We start from the raw sequence: 14262 nt of genomic DNA on the forward strand, positions 1-14262 counted from the left end.
CAACACATTCACTTATACTTTTTATTCCAGTGGAATATTGGACAAGAAGTGTACAATGCACTTTGCCATCAAGTACACCCAAAGAGGATGAGAATAAATAGGAGACTTTAATATATAACACAATGTCAACACTGGAAGAGTGTTGATAAAGGTGTGACCACAAGCATATAACAGTGAAACAGTGCTGAACAAATGCTTTAAGAACTATTCTGATGTCATGTTGTGGGGTTCTTGTGGAAGGGCGGACAGAAAATGGATGGTTGTGAACACGCATGTCAAAACTAAAGGAGAAAAATATCACCTACATTAACTATAACCTCTTGCATAACAAAAAACATTGTGGTTTCTATTGGGAATGTTGAGAACTACCATTCATCTTACACTTATTCCAGTGTTATAATCCTAATGCATCATTTAAATAAGTTCTGCATTAAAATATGTGCATTCCAGCAATATCTTAAAGCTTTTGGCAGCTCCACTCTCCCGAAATAATATAGCAACCACAAAGCAAACTAGCGCACCTTGCCTGCTGGTCAGCAAGCTGACTGCAGTAAATGGGCAGATTTAACAAAAGTAAATGTGATCAATTATCTTGGGATATTCCATCTCAACGCAGACCAGGTTATTGTGTTTGATTTACAGTAGAGAAATCAATATATTTTTGATAGTGACTCAAATTTGCTGTCTGACTTGATATTTTATACATAGCATTCTCTAATTTTACATTTTGAGAAAGCAATGAGGCCAAACTGATCATAAGATGAATGAAATTTGCAATTTTGGGAAATCTTCATTAGGGAGGCGCTTTTATCTTCAAACTTGCAGATATAAAACAGCTCTTAAATACAGCAGACACGCAAAACCCCAGTTATTAGAATTGTGTGCCTCACAAAATAAATGAAAGTGCCAGCTGATAAAATATCCCAAGATGAGTGTTACCCTGAACATGTTCCTTTATACAGTACAGTAGACACAAATGTAAAACGTAAGAATGGATGGAACATGTCGATTTTACCATAAATACCTGATATACATACACAGTCCCATTTTAATTCCCTGTTAAGGCAAGTAAGCTTTCAGTTTTGGGAGTGTTTCTATATAGTTGGATTGGTGCATTTGCATATATACCTACAATGTGCTACTCAGCTGTCTTGGTTAAACTATACAACATCAATCTACAATGCAAGTTTAAATTACAGTGAATTAGTCAAACTGTTTGAAGACTGGTTATGTGGAGACACTTCTTAATCATAATACAACTTTCCAAAATATAGATATATATATCATACTCTTATCTCCATTTAGCTGCCACCCTACCATCCATACATACATAAAAAAATCGTAGGTGTTAAACAGGGAATGGAGGCAATACTCAGGACACCCTCACAATCATGATACTCTTACTAAGGTCTTGTGTAGTCAAAACTTTGTACCACATTATAACAACACTTGACAATATTGATATTATATAACCTTACTACCTAGTTTGTTGTCTTGTTAATTTCTGACTTCTCTACAAAGGTTAATAGTTAACACCAGAACATCATTTTGGATTCACATAAGTTATTTGGTCAAACATTAGGACAGCCGTTACAAAAGGGTATTATTATTATTATTATTATCTATCACAAATACCAATAGGTGACCTGCACATGCCGTGTAGTACATTATTAATCCAGAGTTGGTCTGTCATCATGCAACTAACAATTATCTGCTCCGTCAAAGTCGGCCATTCGCACCAACCGGTCATGCAAGCATTTTTTGGGGGGGACAATTAAAATCACTTGAGAACAGTGTCATGTTTACATGCACGAAAAACTGCACAGTGCACACCTTTCAAACTACACAAGATCCCAACCTTAAAATCTGTGTTTACTTTGACATGCTGTAGCTTTTCTCCCAGTATAACCACTCGTCCTTTCCACTGAATCACACTTTATGTAAACATTTCAAAATCGTCTTCATCAACAAATACAGCAGAAGTGTTAAATTCTTCCATTGAAGTAAAGTAGAACAACTGGTTTGAAAATGGCTTAGATTTCTGATGCAATTATACAATACAGCCTTTTATAGAAATGTGGCTCCAATGTGGGAGTAAGCACATTTTTGAAGGAATTATTTTAACTTACTTAATATAAAGTATTAAATTGCACATTTTGTCAGGAGTGGCTTTAAAAATCGGACCATCCCAAGAAAATATGATGGCAACTGACAACCAATAAAATTGACAAGTGCCCCCATTTGTCGGCTCTCAATGTGCAAAACGTTCCTTTTCAAAAGGAAAAGGGCATGTTCTTGTGTGCATGTAAACATTCACTGCCTACAGTTTGAGATCCTGCACAACACCGGCTACTTGGACTAAAGGGCAAGGAGTGAGACCAAGTACAAACCGTTGCTACTGCTAGTCTCACGTTTCGACAGGACGTCCTCCAAAAAAAAAAATGCTGCTACAAGCAAAGCACTAGATCTGAATGATCCTGGTCTGGCACTGCGTAAACATTGCCTTCAACTCGCTCTCTTGGGCCTCGTTGACCGAATCGGGCTCTGGGCTCTTTTGCACCTTGGCCACGGCAAAGCTGATGCCCTGAGTGAGCCCCGCCTGGGTGAGACTGGCCACCTGGACCATGGAGCTTTTGATCTTGGCGAAGGGGGACACCACCCGGCTGCCGTTACTGTCGGCGGGCGAGGGACCGAGGCTGCCCTCCAGCTGGGAGCCCAGACTCCTCTGTGAGCCGCCCGACACGGCGGAAGTGGGCTTCTGGATGCCGAGCAGGTTGGGAGCGGAGGTAGTCATCTGGACGTCGAGCTGGGATGGCCTAGGGAGGTTCGATTCCTCCTCCTGCTGATGATCCTTTGTGCTTGGATGCTCGGGGTCGGCCGGGTTTTTATTCTGCGCAGGCACTACAGGATTGAGCGGGTGGGCGGCTTCTCCGAACACCTCGACGGGTTTGGTCTCTGCGTCCTGGACAAACTGCTGGCAGTAGGCGTCGAAGGGAGTGCCGAAGTCGATCAGAATGGCTTCCTCGGCCACCGAGGCGGCGCCTGGGGACGTGTCGTCGTCGACCTGAGAAGAGCTCTCCTGCTGGCCTTCGCAGCCGCTCACCCGGATTATGGAGGGAATAGTTAGCTCGGCGCTACCAATGGACTGGGAGCGGCTGCCCAGTCTCGGGTTCGATGCTACGATGCCGCAGCTGGGCAGCACATAGTCCGCGTTCTCAAAGGAGCCCGAGCACGGGTGCTCGGGGTCAGAATTGTACGAGTCGGAATCATCCGACATATCAAAATTTGCGTCACTGATATCTTTTGAAGTTCCCAAGCCGGGATTGCTGTCCGACGTGTCCAAGCTGCTGTCTGACTTCCACAGATTAACATGCATAGTTGGCTTCAGGAAATTGACCTTGACTTCCGGTTTAGAGAAATTTCCCAGCTTTCCGAGAGGCTTGAAGGTGCTGATGTTCACGCTTGTTTTGGTCTGTTTTACTTTCTGATTCAGAGAGGAGAACTTATTGAGGAGGAAACTTTTGCCTTGCGCTAGCCCAGAGCTGCCTTGCGCTTGCTCACCAGTTTTGTTTTGGATCCCCATTATGTCTTCATGAGGTCTGCTCTGACGCCTGAAGCACACACCGAAAAAAAAAACGTCAGGAATAATTAATACTGTTTTTAGGCAGGATTATGAATATCTATCCTAATGACCTGTCCAGCTTCTTTTCAACCACCAGTAGGTCCAGCCCTCTGGCCTGTTTTGTAATGCGAAGCATCTCAGCAATGCATTGTAGTGTATCTGAAAAGTAAGATAAGAAAATCCTTTAATGATGCCCAGAGGGGAAATTACAGTGTTGGGTACTGCGCACAGCAGCTTGTTTCAAGGGGAAGTCAACCTAAAACATTTCTTGACAATAATGCGTTATATGTGACCTCAATGGTCTAAACATGACATTCTGATTAATATTACATTTGTACAATATGAGTTATGCAGAAAAATCTAACAGTCATCTCGGGGGCGGCCATTTTGCCACTTGTTGTCAACTGAAGATAACGTCACAGTTTCTCGGGGCTCAGGCAACGACCAATCACAGCTTACCTGTTGAGACATGAGCAACTGTGATGTCATTTTCACTTGTTTATCATGTGGCAAAATGGCCACCTTGATATTGATGAAAACTGCTGGATTTTGCTGCTGATCTCATATTCCATTAACACAATATTAACCAAAATACCGCATTTAGATTAGTGGGGCTGCATAGAACATATTATTGTCAATATATATATTTTTTTTACTTCCACTTTAACTCATTTGCTCCCCAAACGTTCTTTTTAAATATTCCCAGTGTCCCAAAGACGTATTTATACTTTTTTTTTTTTTGGTTTATGCCAGAGCATACAGAAGGCTTTGATGGAGTCTCTGAACTGAAGAGAATGGTTGAAGCAATGGTAGTTATTACAAAAACGGCCAGCAGGTGGCAGCAGAGTATAAGAGATCAACCAGGGTCATGTTAAAACAACCTCTTTTCCCCACTGTTTTAAACAGATTTGTGAATAATGTTGAAACTTAGCTATATTGTAATGCTAATTGCTGCAAAATGGAAACAGAAATATGCTTTTTTTCCCTGATGAAATTAGAGACTAATCTTTCTTTTGGGAGGTTCCATGTTTTTATAGCAATAGAACACAATATTCTCTGGGCCTTGTAAAATCAGTCAAAATCCAGTAAAACAGCCAGAAGCAAAGGGGGTTGCTTCAGTGAAAATGGCTGGGAGTGAATGAGTTAAGGATTCAAGTAACAAAAAAAATATGATTATGCGGTAATAACCTGTTATATACAACCTTTAGGGATAAAAGTGGCATGTAAGTTTTGATTGAGCACTTGAGCAGTAACTATAAAAATAAAGTGTGAGGTTATGATTTTGAAATGATTCTCAGCCTGTCTAGATCCTGACATTCAAAGGTGAATACAACCTTTTCCGTCATCCTCGGGATTTCGGGTGGCTGCTCGCAGTGTGTGAAAGTATCCACTTGACTCTTCACTTCTGTAATGCAGGCGCATACAGCAGAACTTTGGTTTGCCAAACAGTGTCGGTTCTGGGCCTGCAAAAAGATTACTCACGCTGACAACTTCCATTTTTGGGGGTGTTTTTAGTTTTCATTTCCTTGAATGAATCATATTCCTCAACAATATTACTACAAGGGTACTGAGAGAAACTGTAACACACACACTTTTAGGAAGTGCTGTGTGACTCAGTCAGTGTACAAAAGCCAAGTCACTTCTCCTTTGTGTAAAACTGAATACTTACCAATTTCAATCTTTTCCAAACCCTCTAAATTGAGGCGCTGGTACTGGTTGACTTTATCCGCTTCTTCGTCATAGCTACGGATGAACACAACCAGTGAATGATTCAAAGGAACAAATCCCACTTAATAGGTTGGAATATGTATTAAGACTTACTAAGCAATGTAGTAGGCTTTGTCAGACAGAAGCAGAAGCACATCCACATCTTTATTAGTGGCATCGATAAGGCTAAAAAGAAGAAGACATTGCATCGAGTAAAAAAAAAAGCTGAAGACATTTCTGGCCACAGTGTCAATGTCGACATCCAAAGCTGACCTATAAGTTAGCTGAGTATAAAAAAGTGCTGCAAACCTCATGTCACAGTTAATGAGAGCCCAACCACCATGAAACCTCTCATCATCAGGCAGGAGAAGCTGCATGTATGTCTGCAATAACAGGCTGACTTGTTCCTGGACTCCTCTTTGGCTTTCTTGCTCTTTTTCTTCATGCTCCTTCTCCTTACTGAAAATTGAGTAGAGGTCTTCAGTCACGGGAAGACCCATCATGAGGTCTGCAAGGAAACGGACAGACTGTGAAAAGTTGTTTTAGAACACAAACGCACTGTCAGCAGATATTTTTGTTTCTGTTATACCGATTACTGCTTGTCTGTAAGCATCTCTGAATCGGTTCAGGTAATATCGGTTGGCTGAGTTCACGCCGTCCTTCATGACACCAGCCAGTTTCCTCTCGCCCGTCCTCGTAAAATCTCCCTAAAGGCAAACGAGGGATGCATTTACCAGCAAACACTTTTGTATATATTGATGCATGCATGCCAGAAAATTAATGAAGCATCACCCTATGGGATGTGCGTAAAGCCAGCAATAACCGTAATACCTTAAGTGCTGCTGTACCAGCATACTGTCTGCTGATGGTGTCACCATTGTTGGCCCACATGACCTGATAAATCCTGTAACATTTGAGAGGGAGGGGCTGCTCTGGAGGCATCACACCCAACTTCTTCAACTGTCAGAAATGAATATTAGAATTTGAAGGATCCTGTATGCTAGATTCTCCTATTAGAGGCCAGAAAGGCTACAGGAAATAATACATTCAAAGCTGAATCATAATAACTGCTGAAATACATCTAGAGGGGAACAGATGCTCTCAGTCTCAGAACTGATGATTCAAACATCATACCTGCTGTTCCATAACAACCCGAGCAATAGCAGCCTGGACGACGTTGGTCCTGTCCAAACAATCCATGCAATTAACTCGGAAGATTCCCTCTTGCTTGCAGATGACTCCAGCTTGGTCCACCCTATCGAAGACACCCAGATGCAATACGATGCATTTAGATTAATATCATCATGCTATGTCAAAAAATTAATCAAAATGACAAACTGTCCTTAACTTAATAGTATTTACCTAATTACAAAATAGTGAGTCACACTTACCAGGCCCATTTCATGTCAGTGATGATGTCAAAGATAGCATCCGTCAGTGTTTGCACATTTTCAAATTTCATTCCTCGACTAAGATACAAGGCAGATAAAAGGGAAGGAAAAGCAGTGTTACCAAAAAATAGAATTGCAAACACATCACACCAAAAGTGTTTCTCTCACCAGTGCTCATGGAAGTCAAATGACACATAGGTGAGGTTTGGGTTGTTGTAAAGAAGGACTTGCTTTAGATATGCGTCCCCTATCAACTTCTCTCTTCCACTTTGGTCAACTAAGTTAATTATGACCTGAAATTAAAACAAAGAGTGATATCAAATAGTACAACGTAATTGCATTCAGGAGTTGTGTGGTTTTTTTTTTTTTTTTTTAGGACATTCAATTAATATGGAACAAAATTGAGGTTAGCATGTTTGGTTTGGTGTGGCCCTAAACAACTGATTCACATTTGCTCCCTTGGGAAATGTAATTGTTAATCCCTGATCTAACCAATGCTAACATTACAATACATGAATAAACAGTAGTTTTCTAAATATACTTTCTACCATAAAGTAAGTGGCATAGTGTAAACTAATTATCTAAGAAGGACGCTGAGAACATTCACACCAAATGCAACTCGGGGAGGTGCAATGACAAGAATAATTTTAAAATTACACATTCACCCATCTACACCTGCAAACCTACCTCTTTCTTGTACAGTTTAAGTTGCTCTTCGAAGTGGGCAGCAAAGTACGACATGGTCTCCTTCTCTTCTGAAACGCCAGAAATGTAAATCAATTTAATGACAGTTTTAATTAAACAAACACTCAACACTCAATTTTAGGATGACTAAAATCATGTATCTCACTGGTATGGAATTAAGTACCGCTAGAATTAACCACAAATCCGAGAACTGCTCTAAAGCCTGGGAAATTAATTCTTTCCGTTGACTGACTGCACGCAAGAAGTGGTTCCACTGACCTTTCTCCAAGCGTGGCCGGGGATTGTAGCGATATCCTGCCTGGCTCCAGAAGACAGGCACAGAGCCACGAGTCTGCACAAAGGACAGAGTGTGGCTGTGCACGTGGATCAACTGCTCCGTCTCCACATAGTTAGCCACATGGCCATCTGTATCTACTCCCCTGCGTTTGTACCGCATCCCTTTGGGAAAAGAGAATCGATGAAGACTATTAAAAGACTGTTTCATGTGAAGAGAATAGATAGGTTGTTTTCTGTAATGTAAAACTACTCTGAAATAATTATATTAGAAGACAGAGTTGAAATGAATTCAAATTGCATTTACAGTTAGTTATTGGTGCTTAAGAAACTTAGAATAGACCACCTGTCAAAAAGAGACCATCAACCGTTATGACGTGCTTGTGTTATTTTGAACAGGAATGGGGAATTTCAAACTGAAGTCAAACTTTTTATACCTACATTTGAGTCTTGCTATTGAGTGTTTTTGAAAAAGAGTATATTTTTATGAATAAAGGCTTAAAACTGTCATTTCTGTTATAGCATTTCCAATACTTGTACAGACATAAAAATAATTTTGGGTAATGACCAATGCTGTTAATTTAGCCCAGCTGTGGCATACACCTTACATAGTGGAGTGACCTAGTGGATTTTATAAGCACTATATCTTGGTAGTATACCTGCTCGATGGCGGCTACGTCTGGATATGAGCGCAACAGTGAAGCGGGGATGGATGTCGTCAACACAGGTCACCTCCTGCGGTGGAGTTTCAGGACTACTCCGTTCCTCATCAGACGTCTCGTTATAATTCACAACAAGTTCCTCGACTTGAACAAAGCCCTGGATGATTGGCATCACCCATTCGTCCACTTCAGGTGTCTGAGATATACAAAATAGTCATTGTTTCAATTAATATCTTTCCTAGGTACATTACAGGTATAAAATGAAAACCTCCATCAAGGCCAAATTATTAAAAATATGGTCGGTCTGACTCTCTTTGATTGAAAAATAAAGACAATGCAGATCGATATGGTTAACTCATGAATGAATAATATCTTAATTTCCTCCCACACTGACCTACTCAGTGAGAAATCTGTGCCTGTTTAATTGAACAGCAACCTGATATACGAACAGGAAGGCATGACTAAGTTGTATGACTGGCAACAGCCTTACTGTACCTATTGCCATCTAATGGAATAGGATTTAGTTGTTCTGTCTATCACTACATATCGCTGGCATGGGTCAATAAACAAAGATGTATTTGTAATGAATATATACTGTAACAATTTTCAGACAAATTAATTGAAATTTTATCATTTCCCACAGCACACAGAATTAGCTCTTATGGCACCCTGGTTATGTTGAGAATCACTGCTTGGGTGGTAGTAATATACACCATTTTCTAAAAATAATAAACAAACTGCCGGCTTGTGTAATTCATGCTCTGCTGATGAGATCATTTTTGCTTCGACAAGCTCATCTGATCTTCATCAGTTGGAACTATCTTTAACTTTCACTTTGTTCCCAAAGAGATAACAATAAGTCAAGGTTGCATGATACCAGGAGACTGCAGTATACTGTTGCTATTTATTTGTCTTCCGGTACTTTCACTGGCCATAGAGACTAAGGAAATCGAATGAAACAATAGAGTATGTGTGTTTCACTCTAACAGCATATGGGAGAGGCTGTTCTGATGTCACACAAGGAAGGAAACGTATTAGCAACACAATATCAAATTCCTTTACCACTGAGTTATGATTCTAAGTGTTGGGAAGTAAATTAACTGGTCATCTGGGAAAATCAAGCTCTACTGAAGTATGAATATGTTACTCTATATGTTTTAGATATTACACACAATGAATCTTTCATAATTCAAAGCCATCAGCTGTTATCTTCATTGTATGATTTCATTTTCTTTATGATTATAACATCATGCAATGGCTAATACTTTGCTCATGTCAACAAATGTGGATATCTGGACACAGTCATTTTACTCCAATTTAACAGAATGAAAGAGGAAAAACACAATGTAGCAGCCTACATCGGTGGGGGGGGGGGGGGGGGGGGTTACCTGTAGGTCCACAAGATCTTGAATCATGTGTTTGTTCCAGAAGAAACGGTCATCCACCTTACACAAACAAAATTAAACAATTTCTGTTAGGCAACCAACGTTTACATTGGACATTCACATAGAATTTTGGACCCTGGTCCAATTTGTTTCCCTCCTCACCTGTTTCCAAAGTGGTAAATCGGACCTTTCCAACTCTCCTTGGCGTTGCACAGTGTTTGTCAGGTCATAGGTGGGGCTGTAGTAGAAGGAGTCAGAATCCATGAATATTTTGTAAAGCTCATCAAGCAGCCGCCTCTCTAGACGTTCCTTCTCTTTGTTTTCCTTTACCTGGAAGGCAGGTGAATACTGGATTGGGCAAAATTAGGTAGATGAGGTAGGTAGGTAGGTTAGGTAGATTAGGTAGGTAGGTAGATTAGGTAGGTAGGGAGGTAGATTAGGTAGGTAGGGAGGTAGATTAGGTAGGTTAGGTAGATTAGGTAGGTAGGTAGATTAGGTAGGTAGGGAGGTAGATTAGGTAGGTAGGTAGGTAGGTAGGTAGGTAGAGCATAAAAAGCATCAGCAATACCAAAAGCATCAGGCCCGTGACAAACTGAACAGAGACCTACCTTTTTTTTAATGGGCACAGCCACATTGGATTTTATTTGGCTTAAGGTTTTCATTAACTTGGACTCATCAGGAGACTGAACCAGTTTCTCTGATTTGTCAATTCCAAAATGGTGCTTTTTGCAGAGCTGAAAAAGATGAGCTTGTGTCACTTTAGAGTAATATACAAAATGTCACCAAGATAGAACCGAACTTGACAAAACAAGGAAACACTACCCCTACTAGTATAATAAATTTGGTAACCAGCCTAATGGCTACATGGAGCAACAGGATTTCTGTAAAAAGAGCAACGAAGGTGGAGCGGGGTTGGGTCATTATTCTGCACAATGTAAAACAGGGTGGAGTCTAATAATAGTCTATGCAGGAGCAATCTTTCCTTTCAATAATACTCACTTGAAAATAATGTGCCTCACCATCCACGAAGCTGCCCTGAAAGACTGAAATCTTAGCAATACCCAGCTTTCTTTAAGTTTCTATACAATATTTTCAATGGCACCTTTGTGTCGGACTTTTAACAAAACAAGGCTACACAAATATATTGTAGTAGCTGATAGACCGATTATGATTCATACACTGATGCAGTCATGGCATTCTTGGCAAACACTCAATCAGGTCAAGCATCACACTTTGCCGCGTGTCTCATTTCAGACATAGGATGCACACCTCCAGCTCCAGCTCCTGTGGCTCTTCATCAGACAGAGGAATGACAGCTATCTTGATGATCTTGTAGACTTTGTGGTTGCCTGGCAAATGGCCAACAAGCGCTTTCTGGCGGATTAATACAAGGCCGAGAGGAAGATCTGGCAAGAGGAGTAGAAGAAGGGTAGGTGGGTAGGAGGTGACTGCATCACGAGTGCAGAATTCCTCACATTCTGTAAGGTGTGAAGAAACCAGCCTCAAAGCAGCTATTAATTAATTATAATACAGCAGTACAAGACATCTGGTAAATAAATATTAAATAAAACGGTATTAGCTCATGTCAAACTAACATGTCTGAAAATAATACAATTGCCCTTGAATAAGGTAAAAATAACTCATGCTCTGTGCTTCTGAGAGGCAAAAAAAAAAAAAAGCATCATCAATTGAATCATCACCATCACATCACTCCTCTTCATCACTACATGCATTTCAAAGTACATTTTGCACAAATCTTCACACCTTCCCTTGTGAATGTGAAACGAGTCACAGTAATGGAAGATTTGCCATATCATGTAGTCAAAGACTAAGAAACTTTTTTTTTTTTTTTTTTTCCCCCCGGGCCTTTATGAAATGTCAAATGAGTACCGGTACTCTATCTTCTTACCTGTGTGAAGCTGTATCTTTCCTATGATTCCTTCCACCAGGCCCAAACATACTGGGTTCCAAGCAAGCAGTAGGTCTGTGGCTGAAAGAAAATTAAGATAGAGACGGAAGTGTCTGTGAAAGTGTGATAGAATGACATGGAATGACTGTCAACAAGGACCCACAGATATTTTTCACAACTCTGCTAAGACTTCAAACCCAGTAAAGGTCAATATGTATTAAACTGCAGTGGTCTGTCATTCATCAAACACCTAACATTCAAGAAAATATATTATTCTGTCAAAACACTGCCAGTCTGTTTGTTAACATACTTAAAACTCAGACCGGGCATGACATCAGCGCATGCCATGCAGTGGTAAGGCTGAGTCAAAGGAAAACTGGCCTGCTGGTGATGTATTCACCAACATACTGAAGATAATTTGAAACATGTGAAGGGTGTGGCAAATGGAGCAGGATGTTGGCATGAGAATCACACAATATGACTAATATTTCTTAATTCTACAGACACACAATTAGTAGAGGCAAAATCTTGAAGAAATATACAAAGCTAACTGCTTCAAATACTTTAAAGAACTACTTTCCTGTAAGGTCGGGAGTAGAATGGAAGTTGAGAGAGGAGCAGAAACCCTTGTTCCAATTAAATTATGAAACAGTGGTGCAACTGTAAACCTGTTCAGGATGGCTACACAACCGTAGGACTTGGCATCAACAGCCTCACAGTCCGGAAAGGTTCTATTAAAACATTATTTGCTTCATTTTGACTTATTTGCTTGGATCCCCACAAAACACGGAAGCTGTCATACATTAAACTATGATTGAACTCTGTTACAGCTAATAGACTCGTTTAATTAAGAACTTGAATGTCTGGTTTTCTCCTCTGTGTGCAACATAAAAATTCACAAGAAAACACGCCAGCCTGCCTGTAGTAATTGATACAGTATATTGTATAAAACGAGGCAAAGTGTTTGTGAAGTTGGCCAAAACACTTCGACTTCGTGTACATTTATTAGGTTAGTTAATTGTGAGCATTGTTTGTGTTTGAGGTTGGTGGGAGAACATGCAAGTATCTACTTATGAGTGAATCAGTTGGTGTCTGATTTGAATTTGTCAAGAAATAAACGTTCGATTCAAGTAAAAGACCGACTGGCGGAAAGATACGTACCAGGTTTGAGTGTCATGGTACCGTCTTTTCGGCTACACCAAAGAGCGCGGTCCCCGTTCTGAAGAATGTAATCGTCTTTGGCTTGGAACAGCTCCATTTTGTCAGTATACGTTAAACAAAATAAGTCACTAGTTAGACAAGAGGAACAGCCTTGAGAAGGTAAGTGTCAACTCGGTCGGATGACCGTAGTCAGCCGGACGGCGAATTGCTAACTCCGGTTAGCTCCTCGCTCCCCTCCGGCTGGTGAGCTACAGCTACGAGCTAGCAGCAGCTGGATGCTTGTCTGATGGGTTTGCTCCACTTGTACGCATATTGGCGATTGCTCTCCCTCACCACTGGATACACATTCTTCCCCACTGTTAGTGTTAGGCAGGGCACAAAAGTAAGGCATAAATAAATGGGGAGTTGTCTCGGTAGTCGGTAAACTGCCGCGGAAGCCATCCAGGAGGTACCAGTTTCCTGCTCTAAACATTGACACGTGACCCGTCGTCACCATAGAAAAGCAGGTAGCGTGCAACCCAAGAGTCACCACCTTTCACTGCCAGTGGAAAGTTCCCATTTGGAATAAGTGCTGTTATTACCCGAATGTTTTTAATGTATAATGTGTGGCGTGCGATGTTCGTGTCAATATTTATGAGTTGAGGTTTTTGCGTTCCCACTCACAAAAAGATAGGCGTTAACTGACAGGGGTGGGCAAAGTCGGTCCTCGAGGGCTGGAGTCCTGCAGGTTTTGGATGTTTCCCTTCTCCAACATAGCTGATATATGATTAGCTCATCAGCAAGCTCTGCATAAGTTGAAAGACAATAACTTTTTCCCAAATCCTCCTAATTTCAGATTGTCAACCGTAAATATGTCTGTAGTCCTCTGTGGAAGTGATTATCTCCGTGTTTAATCAAAATAAGACATTTGCAGATATCTCTCTTTTCTTTTTTTTTGTAAAACAGTGACCAACATTTTTGCCTGTTATGGACCAAGTCAGTAACTGAATAATAAACAAGTTGTCAGTGCATTTTCTGCACTGTCAATTTAAAATATTGTCCTGTGTTTTTAATGAAGGGATGGAATTTAATGTGTTTATATCCGATGTATCAATTAATTAAAAAAAAAAGTCAACATACGAATCAATTATTGCAATAATCATTACTTAGAGTTGTTGAAGTAGGTTAACAAATATGACTGTCCTTTCATAGATTTTTCCACTACCTGTAATTTACTTGTGTATTTGTTTTTCTGATAACTTCATAATTTTACTCCCTACATTTGAAAACAGGTACTTTCCACACCTTGCTTAATTTGTCAACACCAAGCCTGTTGCCTTTTCAACCTCCGCAAATGATGTCAAAACGTAAAAATAAAATGTGTAGAGGTCAAGTCAACCCAATGAGATCAATTGATTGAAATCTTGGGGAGATATAAGTCAGAATATTATAAAATATTAGTCAGAAA

The 14262-nt window shown here is 40.4% G+C and overlaps 1 protein-coding gene across 2 annotated transcripts; it reads right to left on the bottom strand.

The window, feature by feature from the left end:
* Positions 1-7: 7 nt before the first annotated feature.
* Positions 8-13310, bottom strand: inpp5f (inositol polyphosphate-5-phosphatase F). 2 transcript variants are annotated; one of them, XM_077496417.1, is made up of 20 exons: positions 12816-13310; positions 11655-11735; positions 11015-11151; positions 10354-10479; positions 9908-10093; positions 9749-9805; positions 8358-8556; positions 7684-7863; positions 7408-7475; positions 6889-7013; positions 6721-6798; positions 6464-6584; positions 6161-6289; positions 5919-6036; positions 5639-5837; positions 5444-5515; positions 5292-5365; positions 4957-5085; positions 3694-3781; positions 8-3611 (listed from the first exon to the last, which is right to left on the bottom strand). In XM_077496417.1, the coding sequence occupies exons 1-20, from the start codon at positions 12910-12912 to the stop codon at positions 2462-2464; spliced, it is 3414 nt and encodes a 1137-aa protein (XP_077352543.1). In that variant the 5' UTR covers positions 12913-13310; the 3' UTR covers positions 8-2461. The 2 variants fall into 2 exon arrangements, with proteins under 2 accessions (XP_077352543.1, XP_077352544.1); XM_077496418.1 differs by having other exon boundaries at positions 9908-10075; positions 12816-13309.
* Positions 13311-14262: the final 952 nt, after the last annotated feature.

The sequence above is a fragment of the Festucalex cinctus genome, chromosome 14, assembly GCF_051991245.1.
Source record: "Festucalex cinctus isolate MCC-2025b chromosome 14, RoL_Fcin_1.0, whole genome shotgun sequence".
NCBI classification, from domain to species: Eukaryota; Metazoa; Chordata; class Actinopteri; order Syngnathiformes; family Syngnathidae; genus Festucalex; species Festucalex cinctus.

Bases quoted from the DNA above. Each gene is read 5' to 3' on its own strand.
- inpp5f (XM_077496417.1), bottom strand. From the start codon at position 12,912: ATGGAGCTGTTCCAAGCCAAAGACGATTACATTCTTCAGAACGGGGAC. The intron at 7,476-7,683 runs GTCAGTGGAACC...CTGGCGTTTCAG, and splicing joins CCGGCCACGCTTGGAGAAAG to AAGAGAAGGAGACCATGTCG. The intron at 6,799-6,888 runs GTGAGAGAAACA...CTTGTATCTTAG, and splicing joins TTTGACTTCCATGAGCACTG to TCGAGGAATGAAATTTGAAA.